Raw genomic sequence first — 16,231 nt, 5'->3', positions numbered from 1 at the left:
ATCATTAAATTTAAGATCAAGCAACTGCTTGTGTTGATCCCTAATGAATTGATTCTATTGACTAGATGTCACATTTTATGTGTGTTTTCCATGCTGGATAGCTATGTTCTGTCTTGGGTCTCTCTTTCTTATGTGTAGATCTTCCAAGCCATCTGGCTTAGGTGTTCATCAGTGGAGCAACAGTGTAAAAAGTCTTTGTTGCAATTACCCTTCACAGGAGACATTTTTTTCAGCTCTTCACTGGATGAAATCATTAAAAAAGGTGACAGTAGTAAATGTACTCACCCAGCAAAAATAGGGATCAACAGCATAAATGGATACTTTCCTATTTTGCACCAAATCATTCCTTTTGTTCCTCCAAATAAAGTTCTGGTTTCCAAACCTAAGTTGTGTTCTACTCCCTTGGGCTCCCTGACTTCTAATCAGCCTTGAGAGACCAAGAGCTATAAACCTGAGCATAAATCTGTCTTTGCATGAAGATCTGCCTCCACCTGCTCCATAAAAAATGGGGGATGTATGATGGCTTTTGAAAAGATTTTAGAAGCTTACAGAGATGCTTACATTATAGGTGTGGGAGTTTGCTTCCACAGGTTACAACATATAGCTTCACCTTAACATTGTTTTTTCACATTGCATTTTCCTGTGTTTTAGCAACGTCCAACAGACCTCCTTTCAGCCATTCAGGGATTAAATCAAGCTTTTATCATTCCTATTCTTCCAACCATATGATTTCAAGATTTTATTCAAACCTGTTTACAGTTCCAAAACCCAAAGAAGGCCTTCAGTTCCAAAGTCATGGAGACTTTTTAGCCTCCATTGACATAAAGTATGGTTATTTTCACATTCCCATCCTTCAAGTTCACCAGCAATTCCTTCTTATTGTTGCAGACGACAACCATTATCAGTTTGTGCCCTTTGACTTAGCTTCACCCTGAGAATGTTTAGAAAGGTCCTTGCACTGCTTCTGGGCTATATGTGTTTCAGGGGTATTTCAGTCTGAATGCACTGCTGTTGATGAAACAGACTTTTCTGACCTTGGATTCCAACGTGTCAACGATTTTGGATGGATACTAAACTTCCAGACGTCATCTTTGATTCTGTCACATCACTTGGGCCTTCTTCTGGGTACATTTCAAGCCAGGGTCTTCCTACCCCAGGAGAAGTTGACAACTGCAAGGTCAGATTTGGCTACATTAATACCGTCAGTTTTTCTTATAAAGCTGCATTAGACTGCTGGGACTGATAGTACTCACATTTAAAGCAATTCCCTTTGCTCGATTCTTCTCATATTTTTCAACCAAACATCTTCATGGTGTTAGACATTTTCAACCTTTTTCTGGACAAGCTGCTCCAGTTACTATCCTCAAACCAAGACGTCACTGGGGAAAGTTTTTTCTTTCTTTTATGTTCAAAGATTGTCATGACAGAAGCTAGCTTCTAGGTTAGGGCAGAGTTCTGGTCCACTAGTGTCAGGGCAGGAGCAATGGAATGGGCAGGCAGGCCTATGGTAAGGTCACGCAGCGACTGACGACAGCCACTACCCACAGACCAGAGTCCCTCAGGGCGCAGAGTCTAAGCCCCAGGCTACCCTTCACCAGGGCCCCTGATGGTGGGGATGGACTTGACGCAGCCTGAGACCAGGTCGCGGCCCCAGAGTAACCCCAGCTGCGGTAAAGACTGCCGCCAATGGCGTACAGCTGGTGGGAGCTAGATGGGAAAACGTGTAGCGTGGTCAGGCAGGCCGGGTCTATAACAACGGAGCAGACAGTAGAAGATGGTAGGCAAAGAATACTCAGGTGACGGGCCGGGTTCAGCAACGGGAGGTCAGGTAAAGGGTTAAAGCAGAGAATAGTCTTGTCCAAGCTGAGTCAGTTACCAGGAGAGCAATGAGAACAGAACAAGAGCTTGCTGCAAGGGAACATACAGGACACGAATGCAAAGAGCAAGAGCAGACAACAGGCTTAAATGTGATCAACCACACCCCTCTGGGGGAGGGACCGTAGAGGCCTGAAACCATAAAAGGCTCCCACCATGCTTTGCAGAAACCTAAGATGGAGGCCAGCATATGGAGCAGCACAACCTCTGAGGAAAGGTAGGACCTTGACAATTAGGCTGTCAGCCATTGAATCCTGGTCTCGAGCAGATTGGCTGGGAACAGGGGCGGACTGACAACTCATGGGGCCCCTGGGCAATAGGGGATCATGGGGCCCCTGTGTCCTTGCCCAAAGTAAAAAAATCCTATGAAAAAAGGTACCAGGGGCATTTCATGGGGCCCCCTACTGACCGAGTATCCAAATGGTCAGTCCGCCCCTGGCTGGGAACCATTGTCCCAAGGAACACTCCTCAACCCTGTTTTTAAGACACTGGCTTTCACAGCTTGTCTGTTGAAATTCAGGTTCTGAGAAACAGAGGCATTGAAGATTCAGTCATCCCAACCATTCTTAAAGCTTGTAAATCTACTTCTTGCAAGATTTAATATTACATGTTGAAGATTTATTTTCACTGGTGTGAGACTTTTGGTTTCCCCAAGTGCATTTTAGGTGAGTCCTGTTCTGTCTTTCCTCTCAATGGAGTAGAACAATGTTCAGCGCTTATCAACATCAAATGGTCAGTTGTCTTCCCTGGTCTCTGTTTTCACCGTAATTAAGATATTGTGTTAACTTCGTAGTGTCCAGCTCTGGTTCACTCCAAGTAGCTCTCTGTTCAATGTCTGGATGTGATGAGGGCTGACAGGGTTAAGCTCTCAGTCACTGCTTCTTTTAAGTAGATGGATTCCTTGTTTGTTTTTCCAGAAGGGCCTACAAAATTGTTCTCCAACTTATAAGAACACTGAAAGTACAGTTAGATAGGTCGGACTCAAACCAGGAAAGGACAGTCTTAGAGGCCAAGGTTGCAAAAAGGTCTAATAGTATGAGTATGGAGTAGCCACCATTGGTTTTAGCATATAGTAGGTCATTGTTAAGTTGTAGTAGGCCAGTTTCTGTGAAGTATTGTGGGTGGAAGCCAGACTGTTATTCCTCATGTACACGCAAACTCACCTAGTCGTTAAACTCTCCTGGTAGCAGAAAAACACGAAACGCAGCAGAAATGCGTGTAAACGCGGTACTGTTTTTAGCCGCGTTTACTGCTTGGATGCTTATTGATTTGAGAGGCCAGAGTATTTTCTATTGACGTGGATAAATGTCCAAGTGCTAGATGCGTTTACCCACGTTTTCGTGACTTTTAGCATTTTTTGGCCAAAGGTTCCTCTCCTGATCGCAATTATTCTACGTTCAGAAGAGGAACGTTTAACTGTCCCTAAACTCTGCTGCTCCTAAACAGTGGTAAAGGCCTATGTGTACATGGACACATAGACCTTTTTTGAGTTAAGTTCAGGGGCTTTTGCAAAAAAAGCTCTAAAAGCTCCTAAACTCATGTTTAGGAGCAGCAGTGTACATGAGGTCTTAGAGAATGTAGAATAGAGGCAAGAGAGCTACTGAGGTAGTTCTGAAGACATGGGTCCAACTGGTAGGTGGTTAGGTGGGCATCAAAGAAAAATTTAGCAATATCCTCTGTGGTAGGTAGATGAATTGCATCTGTCTTGTTTTTAAAATTAATGGCCATGTCCAGGGCAATGAATGAATTAGTATTTGGAGGATGAAGAGAAGGGTTAAAGTGGTCAAGGTTTCTGCTGGTAACTGTTAACTGGTTGGCATTTTTTGGCCAAAGGTTCCTCTCCTGATCGCAATTATTCTACGTTCAGAAGAGGAACGTTTAACTGTCCCTAAACTCTGCTGCTCCTAAACAGTGGTAAAGGCCTATGTGTACATGGACACATAGACCTTTTTTGAGTTAAGTTCAGGGGCTTTTGCAAAAAAAGCTCTAAAAGCTCCTAAACTCATGTTTAGGAGCAGCAGTGTACATGAGGTCTTAGAGAATGTAGAATAGAGGCAAGAGAGCTACTGAGGTAGTTCTGAAGACATGGGTCCAACTGGTAGGTGGTTAGGTGGGCATCAAAGAAAAATTTAGCAATATCCTCTGTGGTAGGTAGATGAATTGCATCTGTCTTGTTTTTAAAATTAATGGCCATGTCCAGGGCAATGAATGAATTAGTATTTGGTGGATGAAGAGAAGGGTTAAAGTGGTCAAGGTTTCTGCTGGTAACTGTTAACTGGTTGGAGGTATAATGGGTTGAAGACAGGGAGAATGTGAAACTAACAAGGTTGTTGTTAGATAGAGGAAATGGAGCGGTTGCAAAGAGGGCAGAAGCATGAGAATACGTATGCACACTCATGCATACAAGACCAAATATGTGAGTGGTGTGTGTCCATTGTGTTAGGTCAAAAGATGAGCTTAGGTTGAGAAGTTGAGAGATAGCTGAGCTATTGCCTTATAAGATGTCAAAGTCACCAAGAATAATAGTGGGTATTTCAGGGGATATATGGATTCTTATTCTTTGACACTTAAAGGTGAACTCTAGGAAGCATGAGCATTTTGCTTGTTTAGGTCTGGAGGGCATGAAAAGTAGACTTACTTACCTGATCCTTTGTTCCTCCAAGGGTCTTCTCCCCTATGCTCCAGTACTTTACGGTTCTGACATCTTGAAGACCAATGCAGGGTCCATAGCCCTGGAATGCACATGAGGATGCTGAGGGCCAGTCCATTGCTGAAGCATGGGGATAGCTTTCTGTTGGGGGAGCAGAGGAACAGGTAGGTAAAAGTGATTTTTGCAGCCCCTAGAGCAAATGAACAGCTAACCCTTGCAGTGGATGTTCATCTCCACTGCAAAGGAGATTTTTCAGGTTTTCTTGAGCTGGGCTTTAACAATCTGTATATAGGAATGTGAATTCTTTACTAAATAAGGCATTTAGTGACTCCGTGTGTGTACAGTTCACACATGGCAACCAGCAATGCGTGGAAATAGAAAACATCAAAGTGAAGAATCATGATAATGCGATGAGGAAGTTTATTAGCTATAACTGAGAGGAAAGAGAGCACACAGCAAATAGAGAACATGCTGTAATATAAGCATTTTATGTAAGATAATGTGAACTTAAGTTAAACATAGAAGATTTTCAATATTACTCCCTGTTTTTTAACCTCTACATCACACTGTTTAGCTCTAGGAATGCAAGTATTACATTTTCTCTTCTATCTGTTTAGAGCAGTCAGAACACGGAAAGCCAATGATTATTTTAAGACGGTTTGTTGCTGTGGGCTGCGGCATGTTTTACATATTATGAAATCAAGTTTCTTTTGACAATTTTATGAGCTATCACCTGGCTCCAAACTAGGCAAGAGACCAATAAAATGTATGCCCAGCCAATTTTTTGTTGTTGTTTTGGATAGAGGGGTGATAAGTTAAAACCTCTGTTGCACGTTTACCGCTCTCATTTACTGGCCCAGTTGCAGCGGTTTCACCAGATCAATAGTGAAGGAAACTCTAAAACAACACAGACAGAAATGTTTATGAGTGTGGGGAAGACATGCACTACATTTCATGCTGTTAAAGCAGAGCTGCTGCGTTTTGATATGGAGGAAGCATATAATAATTAAATGGAAAATAATTGGAGTTCACACCAGAATGCAGTGCGGGCAACCTACGATCTGTGTGCGTTTCCCGGTCCGCATTTAAAATGCATCGTCCTTGTGATCTGAAGCAGGTGTCAGTGCAATGCTAACAACATCCCAAATGCAGGTCGCAATTGCAGTGCATTTGCCTGAACCAGATCGTATGGTACAGAAGTACCAAGCGATCCAGTTGCAGTTGGTTTTTTAAAGTAGTGCATGCACTCTTTTGGTGCAGTGCCGTGTAATTCCAGCCCATTCAAATGAATGGGTTGAAAACGCACTGCACTCAAATCACACAGGAAAGCAAGCATGTTCCTGTGCAATTGAACTGGCCCTATGAATGACCAGAAGCCTTTGTTTGTTGTTGTAGTGCATGTGGAAGTTTCCAGTGATTGACATGGCTCCAGAAAGGTCACAGATAGCTGCGTGTGTCCAATGTAGCCGGCAATAACACTGTGTCCATATATATAATTATGCACTGTCTGTAATGATTAGCTCCCTGATGTTGCAGAAAAAACATGAAAGCTTAATGCCTTATTCTTCCTCTGCAACCCACTTTTCCATTTACGAATCACTTATAAATAATATATCTGTTTACTTAGTCCCTTAAGTGTAAATAGATGATAAACCACAGCTGTCATAGGTCCGTGCATTGCATAGACAGTCATACTAAACGTAGCCAAGAAGGAGAACATTAAACCTTTATACAAGCATCTAAATACACAGTTGAAATGCATATATGGGAACTCTTCTAAGAATGTTCTGATTATGTTCAGCTAGTCCAGTGATCCAGACACCCTTGTGGGACTGCATTGCTGATTTTGAGCCTTCAGTGCAGAAGTAACATATCTTGGTCCTAGACACACCCCCTGCCTTCTGGTTGGACAGTGAAGGAGCAGCGGGACATTACTGTTAGAGTACCCTCAGATTCCCTACCAGGGCTTCCAATGGTACTTGAAGAATCCCTGCAAGGGCTTCCAGAGTTCTTAATTACACTGAGCATGTCCTCTGACCATAAGAGTTGCAGCCTCTGAAATGGCTGGTGCTGTGTTTTATTTCCAGCCACCTGAAAACTAAAGCGCTACAGTATAATACTTGCCTGCCAGGTACTGATCCAGATTGACGTGCCTACTCCTTTGCTTGTTGCCTACCTAGACCTCTGCTTAGACCTGACTACATTCTTGCTTGCTGGATGTCTAGATCTCTGCTCGGACCTTACTACACTTTCTCCTTCCCTGACCCCTGTCTATCAGTTCCACACCTGAAAGTCATGACCTGGTGCCAGTTTGCAGCAAACTCAACCGAGACCATGGTGGTGTCCCAACCTCGCACTACCATTAGGAGCTCTGGTCAAGACCAGCTGCCACTTAGATTCTGCTCCTTGGATGAGCCTGCATGAATTGGTGTCAAGAGCACAAGTCCCTACCCCTGCTCCTGTCCTGCTGGAACACTGTACTTCCCTACTGAGGCTGAACCCTCTGCCATCTTAGGCCCCACTCCATGGCGGAGACCTCTATACAACATTCCCAGCCAATGACCTTTACATCTCCAAAGAGAGGAATGCGCACATGTAGAAGTAGTTTTGCTGCACTTGACTGATGCTAGGAAAGCTATCAAGTTTGGAAAAATAGACAAACTATCTAGAATCACTTGACATTACACAGTCAAGCACATTTAGTGGATGGTCCGCCATAGTCACATGTGAAAGCATATGCAGCACCTTTAGCAGCCATCTCCCTCACAGTCTCTCTGCCCGGGGTCATTAATACTCACAGGACTGTTCTCTCTGTACTCACCTTCTCCCTTTGTACACTTATTCTGGGACCCTCCAGGGAAGCAGCCTCACATACAGAATTCTTGGCCTGACCTAAAATGCCTGTTGTAATCCGTCCTAGCCCTCCTCTTCATAATAGATAGAAAGTCTACATCCGCCTTTTCCTGTGTGTAGGTACACTCCTGGCCTACTGTTCTGTCCAGGGCATACACATGCTAATTACATCCTCATAGGTGTGGGGTATTTAGCTCCCATGCCCCAAGTGTGTGTGTGCTGCTCCCCACCTAGCTGATTTATGGGTGCTCACTGACCCCTGACATCACTTCTGGGGGGCTTACCTAAAATGACTAACTGTACCTCCCTAAACACTTCATCTTCTAGGGGCTGCCATGACAAATTCCAAGTCTCCTGTAGAATGAATAGCCAGTGAGAGCTTATGTGGGACCCAAGGGATTAACATTCTATGATGTGTCAAATTCCCAGTAGAATTTCCAGGGTCATTTACTGGCCTCTACTTTTGAAATGCTAGTCATGTTGATCCCATGGTTTTAATTTTTTCTGAGGCCCCGGCCTTGAACAAGAATGCAGAACATTTTTTAATTCACTCTGACTTTTCAATCTTCATTCTTGTTTCAGGTCAGCGACTGAGAAAGTATTTAAAAGACTGATAGCCAGGCACCAAGTATTTTTAGAGAGGACCAGTATTTTTCTCAGCACAGATTTTTTAAAAATGATTTTATTATCTGATTAGGAGGTAAATATACAGTGTTAGGAGTGTGCAGCAAGACTGATACGATCAAGCCATGAAGTGATGTAATAGAATACATACGTGCTTACCTTACAGAAAACCTAGACCTAGACCGAGACTTGCAGCTGACAACTCGGGAATCTGTAATCAGGGCTAATGTATGTGTTTGTGAGGATTTGGCAGCTTGTGTGAACTCAGGTGAGCTGTTAATCATGTTATAATAAAATAAATGTACTTAAAGCGGTGTTAAACCCCAAACCAGAAAAATTAACATATTGCAGCTTACCAATTATTAGATGTGGTGGCTGTATTAATTTTTTTAGTTTTTTTTTTTTTTTAGTTTTTTTTCCCTCTGTTTTCATCTGATAAACTGGCCAGTAATACAGACCCTGCAATAAAGTTCCCCCCACTGGATGAAGAAGCACAGGGGGCACAGCAGACAGCAGCATTGTTTATCTGGGGGGAATGGAGTGTTAGGTGTACAAGCAGAGTTAGATACATTAACAAAGTGAAGCCAAACTCCAGCTCACACATTACAGCAACAGTTTTTGGGGATAAAGGTTTTACATAAATAAAAGCTGGTTATTGTAGCTCCCCTGCTAGTGTTAAATGGTTTGGCTCATCTATGATAGCCCAGGACCCTCACTAGGTCCCATTAAAGTAATATTAAACCCAAAAGCTAACATTTATTATATTGCAGCCTACCAGTTCTTAGATGTGATGGCTGCATTATTTTCTTTTTTAGCCTTTTTCCCCTTTTTTTTGTCACTTCTGATCTAGCCAGTAAGTCTGTTGTTTTTCAACAGAACAAGCTGCCCTGCAGATGTAACAGTTAGAGGACTGAAACAAACCATTTAACACTAACAGAGGGGCTTACACTGATCAGCTTTTATTTATTTATGTAAAATCTTTATCCCAAAAGCAACAAAACTGTTGTAACTGATTAGAAAGAATGAGCTGAAGTTTGGCTTCAATTTGCTTAGTGTAGCTAAATCTGCTAGTGCATCTCTCCCAAACATTATCAATGCTCCTGTTTCAAAGGTGTCTCTGTGCTCCTTCATTCAGAGTGTAGGCACATTAAGGCCCCATTTACATCAACATGCAAAAAAAATGCCAAAACACACATTGTGCTTGTGCTACCACTATGGGATTGTAGGCGGCAGGCAAATCTAGTAAATATGCAAAGAATAAGACACCAACACACAAAATTGGATTAATAAAGGCTATGGCCTGATTTATTGGTTTAAAATCAACTTAATAAGATTACCTTTATTAAACACCATAACTTTATTTAAGCAAATACATATATTATATTAATCAACTCAGCCCAGCCACTGGGCCTCGGGCCGACCAAGCATTTAGATTACCCATCTTCTTACATGTCCCCTTTGATATATCAACCAAAGAGACCCACCACATTAACCGGCTGCGACAAGTGGAGGGGTTTGGGGGGGGAGCTCTTTGCGGTGATCACTCTCTAGAAACTAGCAAAATACTCTATAATGAAGCTTCCTTTTACAGGGACCATTTGGGCTTCTAGTAAATTCTGGAGGAGGGGTCAGATGACCCTAATTGACCCATCCCTAATGACCCCCCAGAATTTCCAGAACCTTCTATACCATGTGACCCTAATTGACCTATCAAATTAGCTCCCTTTAAAATCAAAGGCCTAGGGGTTAAAATGCCACCGGCATGGTCCCATGCCATCACCATGGCTTCCCAATTTTTCCCATACATTCTTAAGGGCACCCTAAATGAAGGTAGCAGTCATGCATTTTGTCACACGTTTGCCTGCGGCAAAACAAGCAACAAATGTGTCAAACATGCCTGGCTCGGTGCCAAAAAACTACTTTGGTGTGTACTGCCCTAAGCTGCTGTAAGCTGTTGCACTTCAAAAAACACAGTCTAAACTTAAAGTTCGTATTAAAAAACACCACTTAATGCAGTCATGCTTTCAATAAATGTATTTTTAAACATAGCTGGTATAAATACCTGATTTTTTCCAGCCATAGACAGCTACACATCTTTTTCTAAAAAAAAAAAAAGATTTGCAAATGTAAATGAATGTCTCACAAAATATATAAAATATCATTTAAAAAAATTGTGATTTTGTGCAAATAGTCTGCTACCAGAATTTATTGGTGATTTAAAAAAAAAATACAATCAATACGTTTTGGGGTATGACTATTCCCTACAGTTGCTCCTCATTACATCCTTACAAAAGCCTCTAATCTGAGGAACCAGCATCCAGCCAGGTACCTCCATGTGTTAAACAGCCCCATCTGTTGCACTTCAAACCCACCAAAAAATGCAAAAAAACCCACATGGCATTGCACAGGTCTGAATGTGGCCTAAAATACTGAAGAAATTATAAATAAATAAATTGCTAAAACCGGAGCACTTAGAATCTCCTGCAGCTGTGCATGGTAGCCAATCGCCTTCTAACTTCAACATGTTCAATTAAGTTTGACAGTTAGTCTAGGTTCACACCTAAGCGTTTTCTGCAGCGTTTGGCAGAAACGCACTATAGTCCATGATTTACTATGGTACACGTTCACATCTCTGCGTTTTCACCCGGTGCGTTTTTTGGAAAGGGTCAGGGACTTTTTTAAACGCAATAGTTGCATTTTTGGTTCTATAGACTTCAATGGAGATGCTGTAGAAAAGCATGTAGTGCGTTTTTGCTGCGTTTTTGATTCATTTGGGTTTTAATCTTCTTAGCAACAAGAAAAAAAAATGCACCGCAAAAAGCACTGCAGAAACGGATCAAATGCAAACTGCATAGGTTCAAACCTAGCCTAAAACCTGGAAGCTGAGTGGTTTCTATGTAGAGCTGCACCAGAATTTGCACTCTTCAGTTTTAGTACATAACCCCGGAGATGTGTTACTGGTGAAATTACCAGGCAAAAACAGAGGGAAAAAAAGCCTAAAAAAAAAAACAAAAACAAATGCAGCCACCACATTTAATGATTAGTAAGATGAAAAATATAAAATTTTTGGTTTTGATTTTAATACTTCTTTAACTATCCATCAAAGAGCCAAAGGCTGAAGCCCAGATTCTCAACTAAAACAAATCCTGAATCCCATCTAGCAATTGCTGGATGCCGAAAGAATATAAAAAAATGTAATTACTATTAGAAGTGACACGGAACTGAAAATTGACCTGGCCATAAAGGGCTAAAGATACATTAAATATAGATTAGTTGCCCATAGCCACCAATTAAATTTCTGTTGAGATTTTTTTCAGTTCAGGCTGGACTCTCTAAGTGTATTGCCATAAGACTGTGTGTTATATAAAAGTACTTTTTTTTTAAAGGTAATTGTCTCTAATTCTTCCATACTTCTATATTTCAGGTGAAGAGTCCCTCACCATGTTTGTGGATAAGGGAAGACTGAAGCGAGACGTGGGAGTGCGCGGGAACAACTCGGCCCCCACGCTGGACACTCTGCACCAGCTGGCAGCTTCATATTTCATGGACCGAGAGAGCGCTCTGAGGCAGCTGCACCACATTCAGATCACCACGGGAGCCATTAAGGTACACAGAGCAGGGGTTAATGAAGCAATAGCCTCCGTAAGTCTGTTAGATAGCAGTGATTAACACCTCGGTCGCGGAGAGGAGCTCTGTGTTTCAGCACAGAGTTTCATTAGGAAATGTTTTGTGGGACAGCCGCGCTATTCCCAGGATGCAACAAGGCAAGGATTTACAGGGCCGAATCAAACGGGCCTGTCAATGGAAAGCTGTTTGATCTGTTTGCTCTGCAAGGGGTTTCACGGTAGGAAAATTGCCTTGTGGTTGATTATCTGAAGGAAGTTCATTAGCCTAGCAATCCCTTGATGGTATTTTTAGATAGAATCAGGAAGTTAATGTAATGCAATGCAATATTCTTCAGATGTGATGATTATAAAAGTGTTGCTTTCTCAGAATTCTTTCAGGTGCACATCCCTGCCTCGTAGGCCTAGCAAAGTAGTTTTGTTGCCTGGGGCATGAGGACAAATGAAACAAGGCTTTTCATAGGAGTTGGATTTGTAACAATGCAGTGATGTTGGCCTTAAACCATATCTTACTGATCGTCCTACTAGGAACTGGCACTGGGAATAATATCACATGGCTGTATTTTGTTACATGAGGAGCAAGAAACAACATTTTCTATATAGAACATTTCAAACCCAACAGTACGCTGGTAAACACATGTATAGGAACAGGGATAAGACCTCTATATGAGACTGGAATAGTGATACAGATATTCTTGTCATCCATCCAACCCTATTGTTCCATTGGGCTGCTTAGCGTACATTGGATAATAACATTCCAAAGTCTGTGAAAGCTCTCATGTATCCAAGTCTTGGACTTGTTGAAGATGTGTAACCACTGATACAAGTGCCTTCTTCATTTCTAAGGGGTCTAATGACCTTCCCTTACAAATGTCCACATTTCCCTTCATGTTCTTGGTTAATCAGAATCTGCCTTGACAATTTTTATTACATCAAGGTGATTTGATTAAGATGACTAGGTTCCCCAGTAGCTATAAATTTTGAGGTATGTTCCCACCACTCAATCAATCACAAAGGAAAACACATGAATAAGTGTCAATGCATTCTCTCTATTACAAAACAAGTCCAGTTGAGCCTGGGTTCACAATGATCTGGTCCACAATTCGCAGTGTTTTCTGTGTGAATTCCGCACCGCATCAGAATCGCACCCCGTTCATGCGAACCGCTGTGGGTGTGTATGTTAAGTTAACAAAACTCTGAAATCGGTCCACAAAACGCGGTGTGATGTGCAGAATTGGATCGCATAGGTGTGAATACCCATGCGATCTGATTCTAGTGTGGACCCAAAAAATGGTCCTACACCTTTTTTGGTGTGGATGCAGTGCGATTTGAGCCATACATAATGTATGGCTCAAATTGCACCACACACAATTCACATGTGATTTTCACAGGAATGCGGTGCGGTTCCTGTGCGAATCACATGCGATGTACTGCACCGCATCAGTGCGAACCTCAAATGAATGTGACTACTACTAACTAATACTTCAGAGCTTACAGTTGTACACATTTCATAAAACTGCCTCGCAGACTGCCTGATGTCTAAACATGTGCGAGGTATTTGGTTACGAAATTGAGACAAAATTTTCATTATTCTGAGATTGAAATGTTTCCAAATCTCTGATTCACAACAGTAACGAACAGGGGCGGACAGACAACTCATGGGGCCCCCGGGCAATTGGGGATCATGGGGCCCCTGTGTCCTTGCCCACACTCAAAACACACCCAAAAAAGCCTACAAAAAGGTCCCAGGGGCATTTTATGGGGCCCCCTGCTAACCCGAGTGCCCGAATGGTCAGTCCGCCCCTGGTAATTTCAACGAATCCCAAAAAAATAACAAAACCAACAAATTAATTTGAATTAATTCACTTCATTCGGATAACATGATGTGATAGCTTCGGCCTTTTGTTAATGTTTGAAGCATCTGAAATAACATAACAACATAGAGAATGATCCAAACTGATTCAGATCCTTTTGCTTTATTTGGATGAGAACGGCGAGGTGTTCTTTGACTCTTGGATATTCAGCTGATTCTTTTTGCATTAACTTTTTTCATTGTGATAAAAAATGCACTACATATAAAATGGAAACATATTGCAATAAATACAGTAAGGTATAAAAGTGAAATAAAATGATTCCTACTTATTGTGTTTGGGTTGGATGGAAGTGAATACATAAAAATCTCCGAATCATACCATAATGAATGAATCCAAAGTTAATTTAGTTCCATTCATTACTTTCGGATGCATGCAACTCCAGTCAATATGGTCCAATCGGCTCATTCCATTTCTCCATGTGGGTTGGACTAGCAGGGATAACTCAGAGTGCATAAGTAATCTCCCAAAATAAAAAATGAACACATTAAAATGAATATAGCCAATCTTTTGGAATACCATCCGAAAATACAAATTGAATTCTGAACAACGAATATATGAAACAAATCCGAATATACGAAACAAACTCCTACAACTAATCATTCTAACATAATGAATATGATGAAACAAAATTATTTACTTAACAAATAAATCCCAAATGAAATGAAACAAATGTTTCCATTGTGCACATCTCTACAGATGTTTGGGCTTCTAGTGATGAGCGTTACCCTTTATACATCCATCCTGTGTTCTATCTCCTTTACCCATCATCTAATGGAGCAGGCACTCCCACAGAAAGTCTGATTGCATACTTGCATATTCACAGCTTATTCATGTTACTTACTTATCAAGAGCTTCAGATTATAGTTTTCTAAACTCACTAATTCAAAGAAATTATTTTATGACTTCATAATTGATCTAGAAGGCATTATGGTATATCATTTTCTAGAGTCATGCTTTAAACTGAAATTATTTATCTACTCCAGACCCCTCAACAAAGTAACATTGAGTGCATTCCCTTAAATCTTCTGCAATGGGGCTATTGGATTTTAGTTATAACCTCTATTGCCGCTTGCTGAATATAGCTGATAATGTTACAAAAACAGACGCAATATTGTTCAATCTTTAATCCTCACCCATATTACTCCATTTTGGAAACAATAAGAGAAACCTGAAAGAAGGATATGCAAAGAGGACCTAAACTCGGAAAGCTGTGCCCATAAAAAACAGGCAAAAGGCAAACAACTGGTCACCAGATTAACTTGTAGACTGAATTACCATTCCTTGATCTACCTTTGTATGAAGGTGGCCATATTGGTAGAGAAGCAGAGCCTTGCTTTCCAATGTCATAGCTGCCCCTTCATGACTGGTAATTTGAAGGCTGTCATCAGAACCTACAGGAAGAGTAGATTCACAGAATGAATAAAGCAGAAGCAGGGGAATGCTTTGCTGCAGGTCCTCAGGTACAGCTTCCTCTTCAGCAAGCACCTCAGTAGCGGTATTGCCAAATCACTAGACCCAAGACTAGCAGTCAGAGGCAGCAATGCTTTGGATCTCACACTGTCAATATACTGTACAGCAATGAGTCTGTAGGTATATGAAACGTGCTGCTATTTTTCATGAGAAACTAAAGCAAAAAGGTACAGTTTAAGCGTACTGCTTAAAAGAGAAGTATGGGATGTTTTTTTTCTCAAATCACACTTACCTAGGTGGATGCTACATTTGTCCCCGTGGGCTCTAAGTGTGAGAACTCAGCAATGAAATGACCTCTGATCGCTAAGTCCTGACTGCTGCTGTGAGCAGAAAGCGGTGACTGTCAATCACCACTGTCTGATCTGCCCCTGAGAGGCTGAGCTAAGTGCTGCTCCAGGCTCCAGGTGGATCTCAACTTTTTCATGTCGGGATCTTTCCCCATCCTGGACCAGCTGAGTGACATCAGCCAACAGGGGTCATTGGGTCAAAAGAGCTTTGACTGTACTTCTCCTTTATTCATGAGTACAATTTCTAGATGTTTCCTATAACATAGCAGATCTTAACTATTTGAGTTAAAGACTCCGTTAAAGGCTGATACATTCTGAAACTGATGTTTCACTTTCGGTTGATTGATAGAATATTGAATACTGACTTCTTATATATCTTGGAAAATCAGATGATAAGATCTCCCCACAATATTTCTTGGCTCTACCACATGGCCCTAACAGTTGCTAAGTTGGTTGATGGTGTCACATTCCACTGGATTACCTTCCTTAATGCAAAATAAGCAAGCAAATGAAAACTCCAGCTTGCATTGTCAGTAATGGTGCGGACACCCTCTGCAGACTACTGCAGAGCCATTTCACAACAGAGATTAATTTGTTAAGCGTTATCATTTGAGTGGAAGTTGCATAGAGAACATTCTTTCTTTTCGCTATACAAAAACTGGTCACATGTCATGGACATCAGAGGAGGGATAGATTGAGCTAGGCATGTAGTACTTTCTGCTTTTATTTCTGCCCAGTGGCTGTGGGTAAAGCAAACACACAATCATCTCTGTGCAAACCTTTACCAATGTTCTTCTTCTTTCTATTTCACATATTCTAGGAGTGGATGGGCAGAGAAATGGGGGATGGGGAGTCTGCTGTCTTCAATAGCAGACATTGAATAGCAAGTTGACTCGCTCATTGCAACAGGTTTTTCATCCTAAATGATTCCGTTTTTCTGCTGACCACCACACCAAACAGATGGGCTTAGTCAAC

The 16,231-nt window shown here is 41.6% G+C and overlaps 1 protein-coding gene across 1 annotated transcript in view; it reads left to right on the top strand.

Annotated features, from left to right (window-relative positions):
• BRINP2 (BMP/retinoic acid inducible neural specific 2) overlaps positions 1 to 16,231 on the top strand; it is a 395,372-nt gene that overhangs the window by 174,283 nt on the left and 204,858 nt on the right. The window contains exon 4 of the mRNA XM_089676328.1: positions 11,427 to 11,608. Coding sequence (XP_089532454.1) covers positions 11,427 to 11,608 — 182 coding nt within the window. The remainder of the gene's footprint in view (positions 1 to 11,426; positions 11,609 to 16,231) is intronic.

The sequence above is a fragment of the Staurois parvus genome, unplaced genomic scaffold (genome assembly GCF_062004578.1).
Source record: "Staurois parvus isolate SC_StPar_1 unplaced genomic scaffold, SC_StPar_1.0 ptg000166l, whole genome shotgun sequence".
Classification (NCBI taxonomy): Eukaryota; Metazoa; Chordata; class Amphibia; order Anura; family Ranidae; genus Staurois; species Staurois parvus.
The sequence above is the reverse complement of the archived record's forward strand: the minus strand, read 5'-3'. Positions and strand labels throughout refer to the sequence as shown.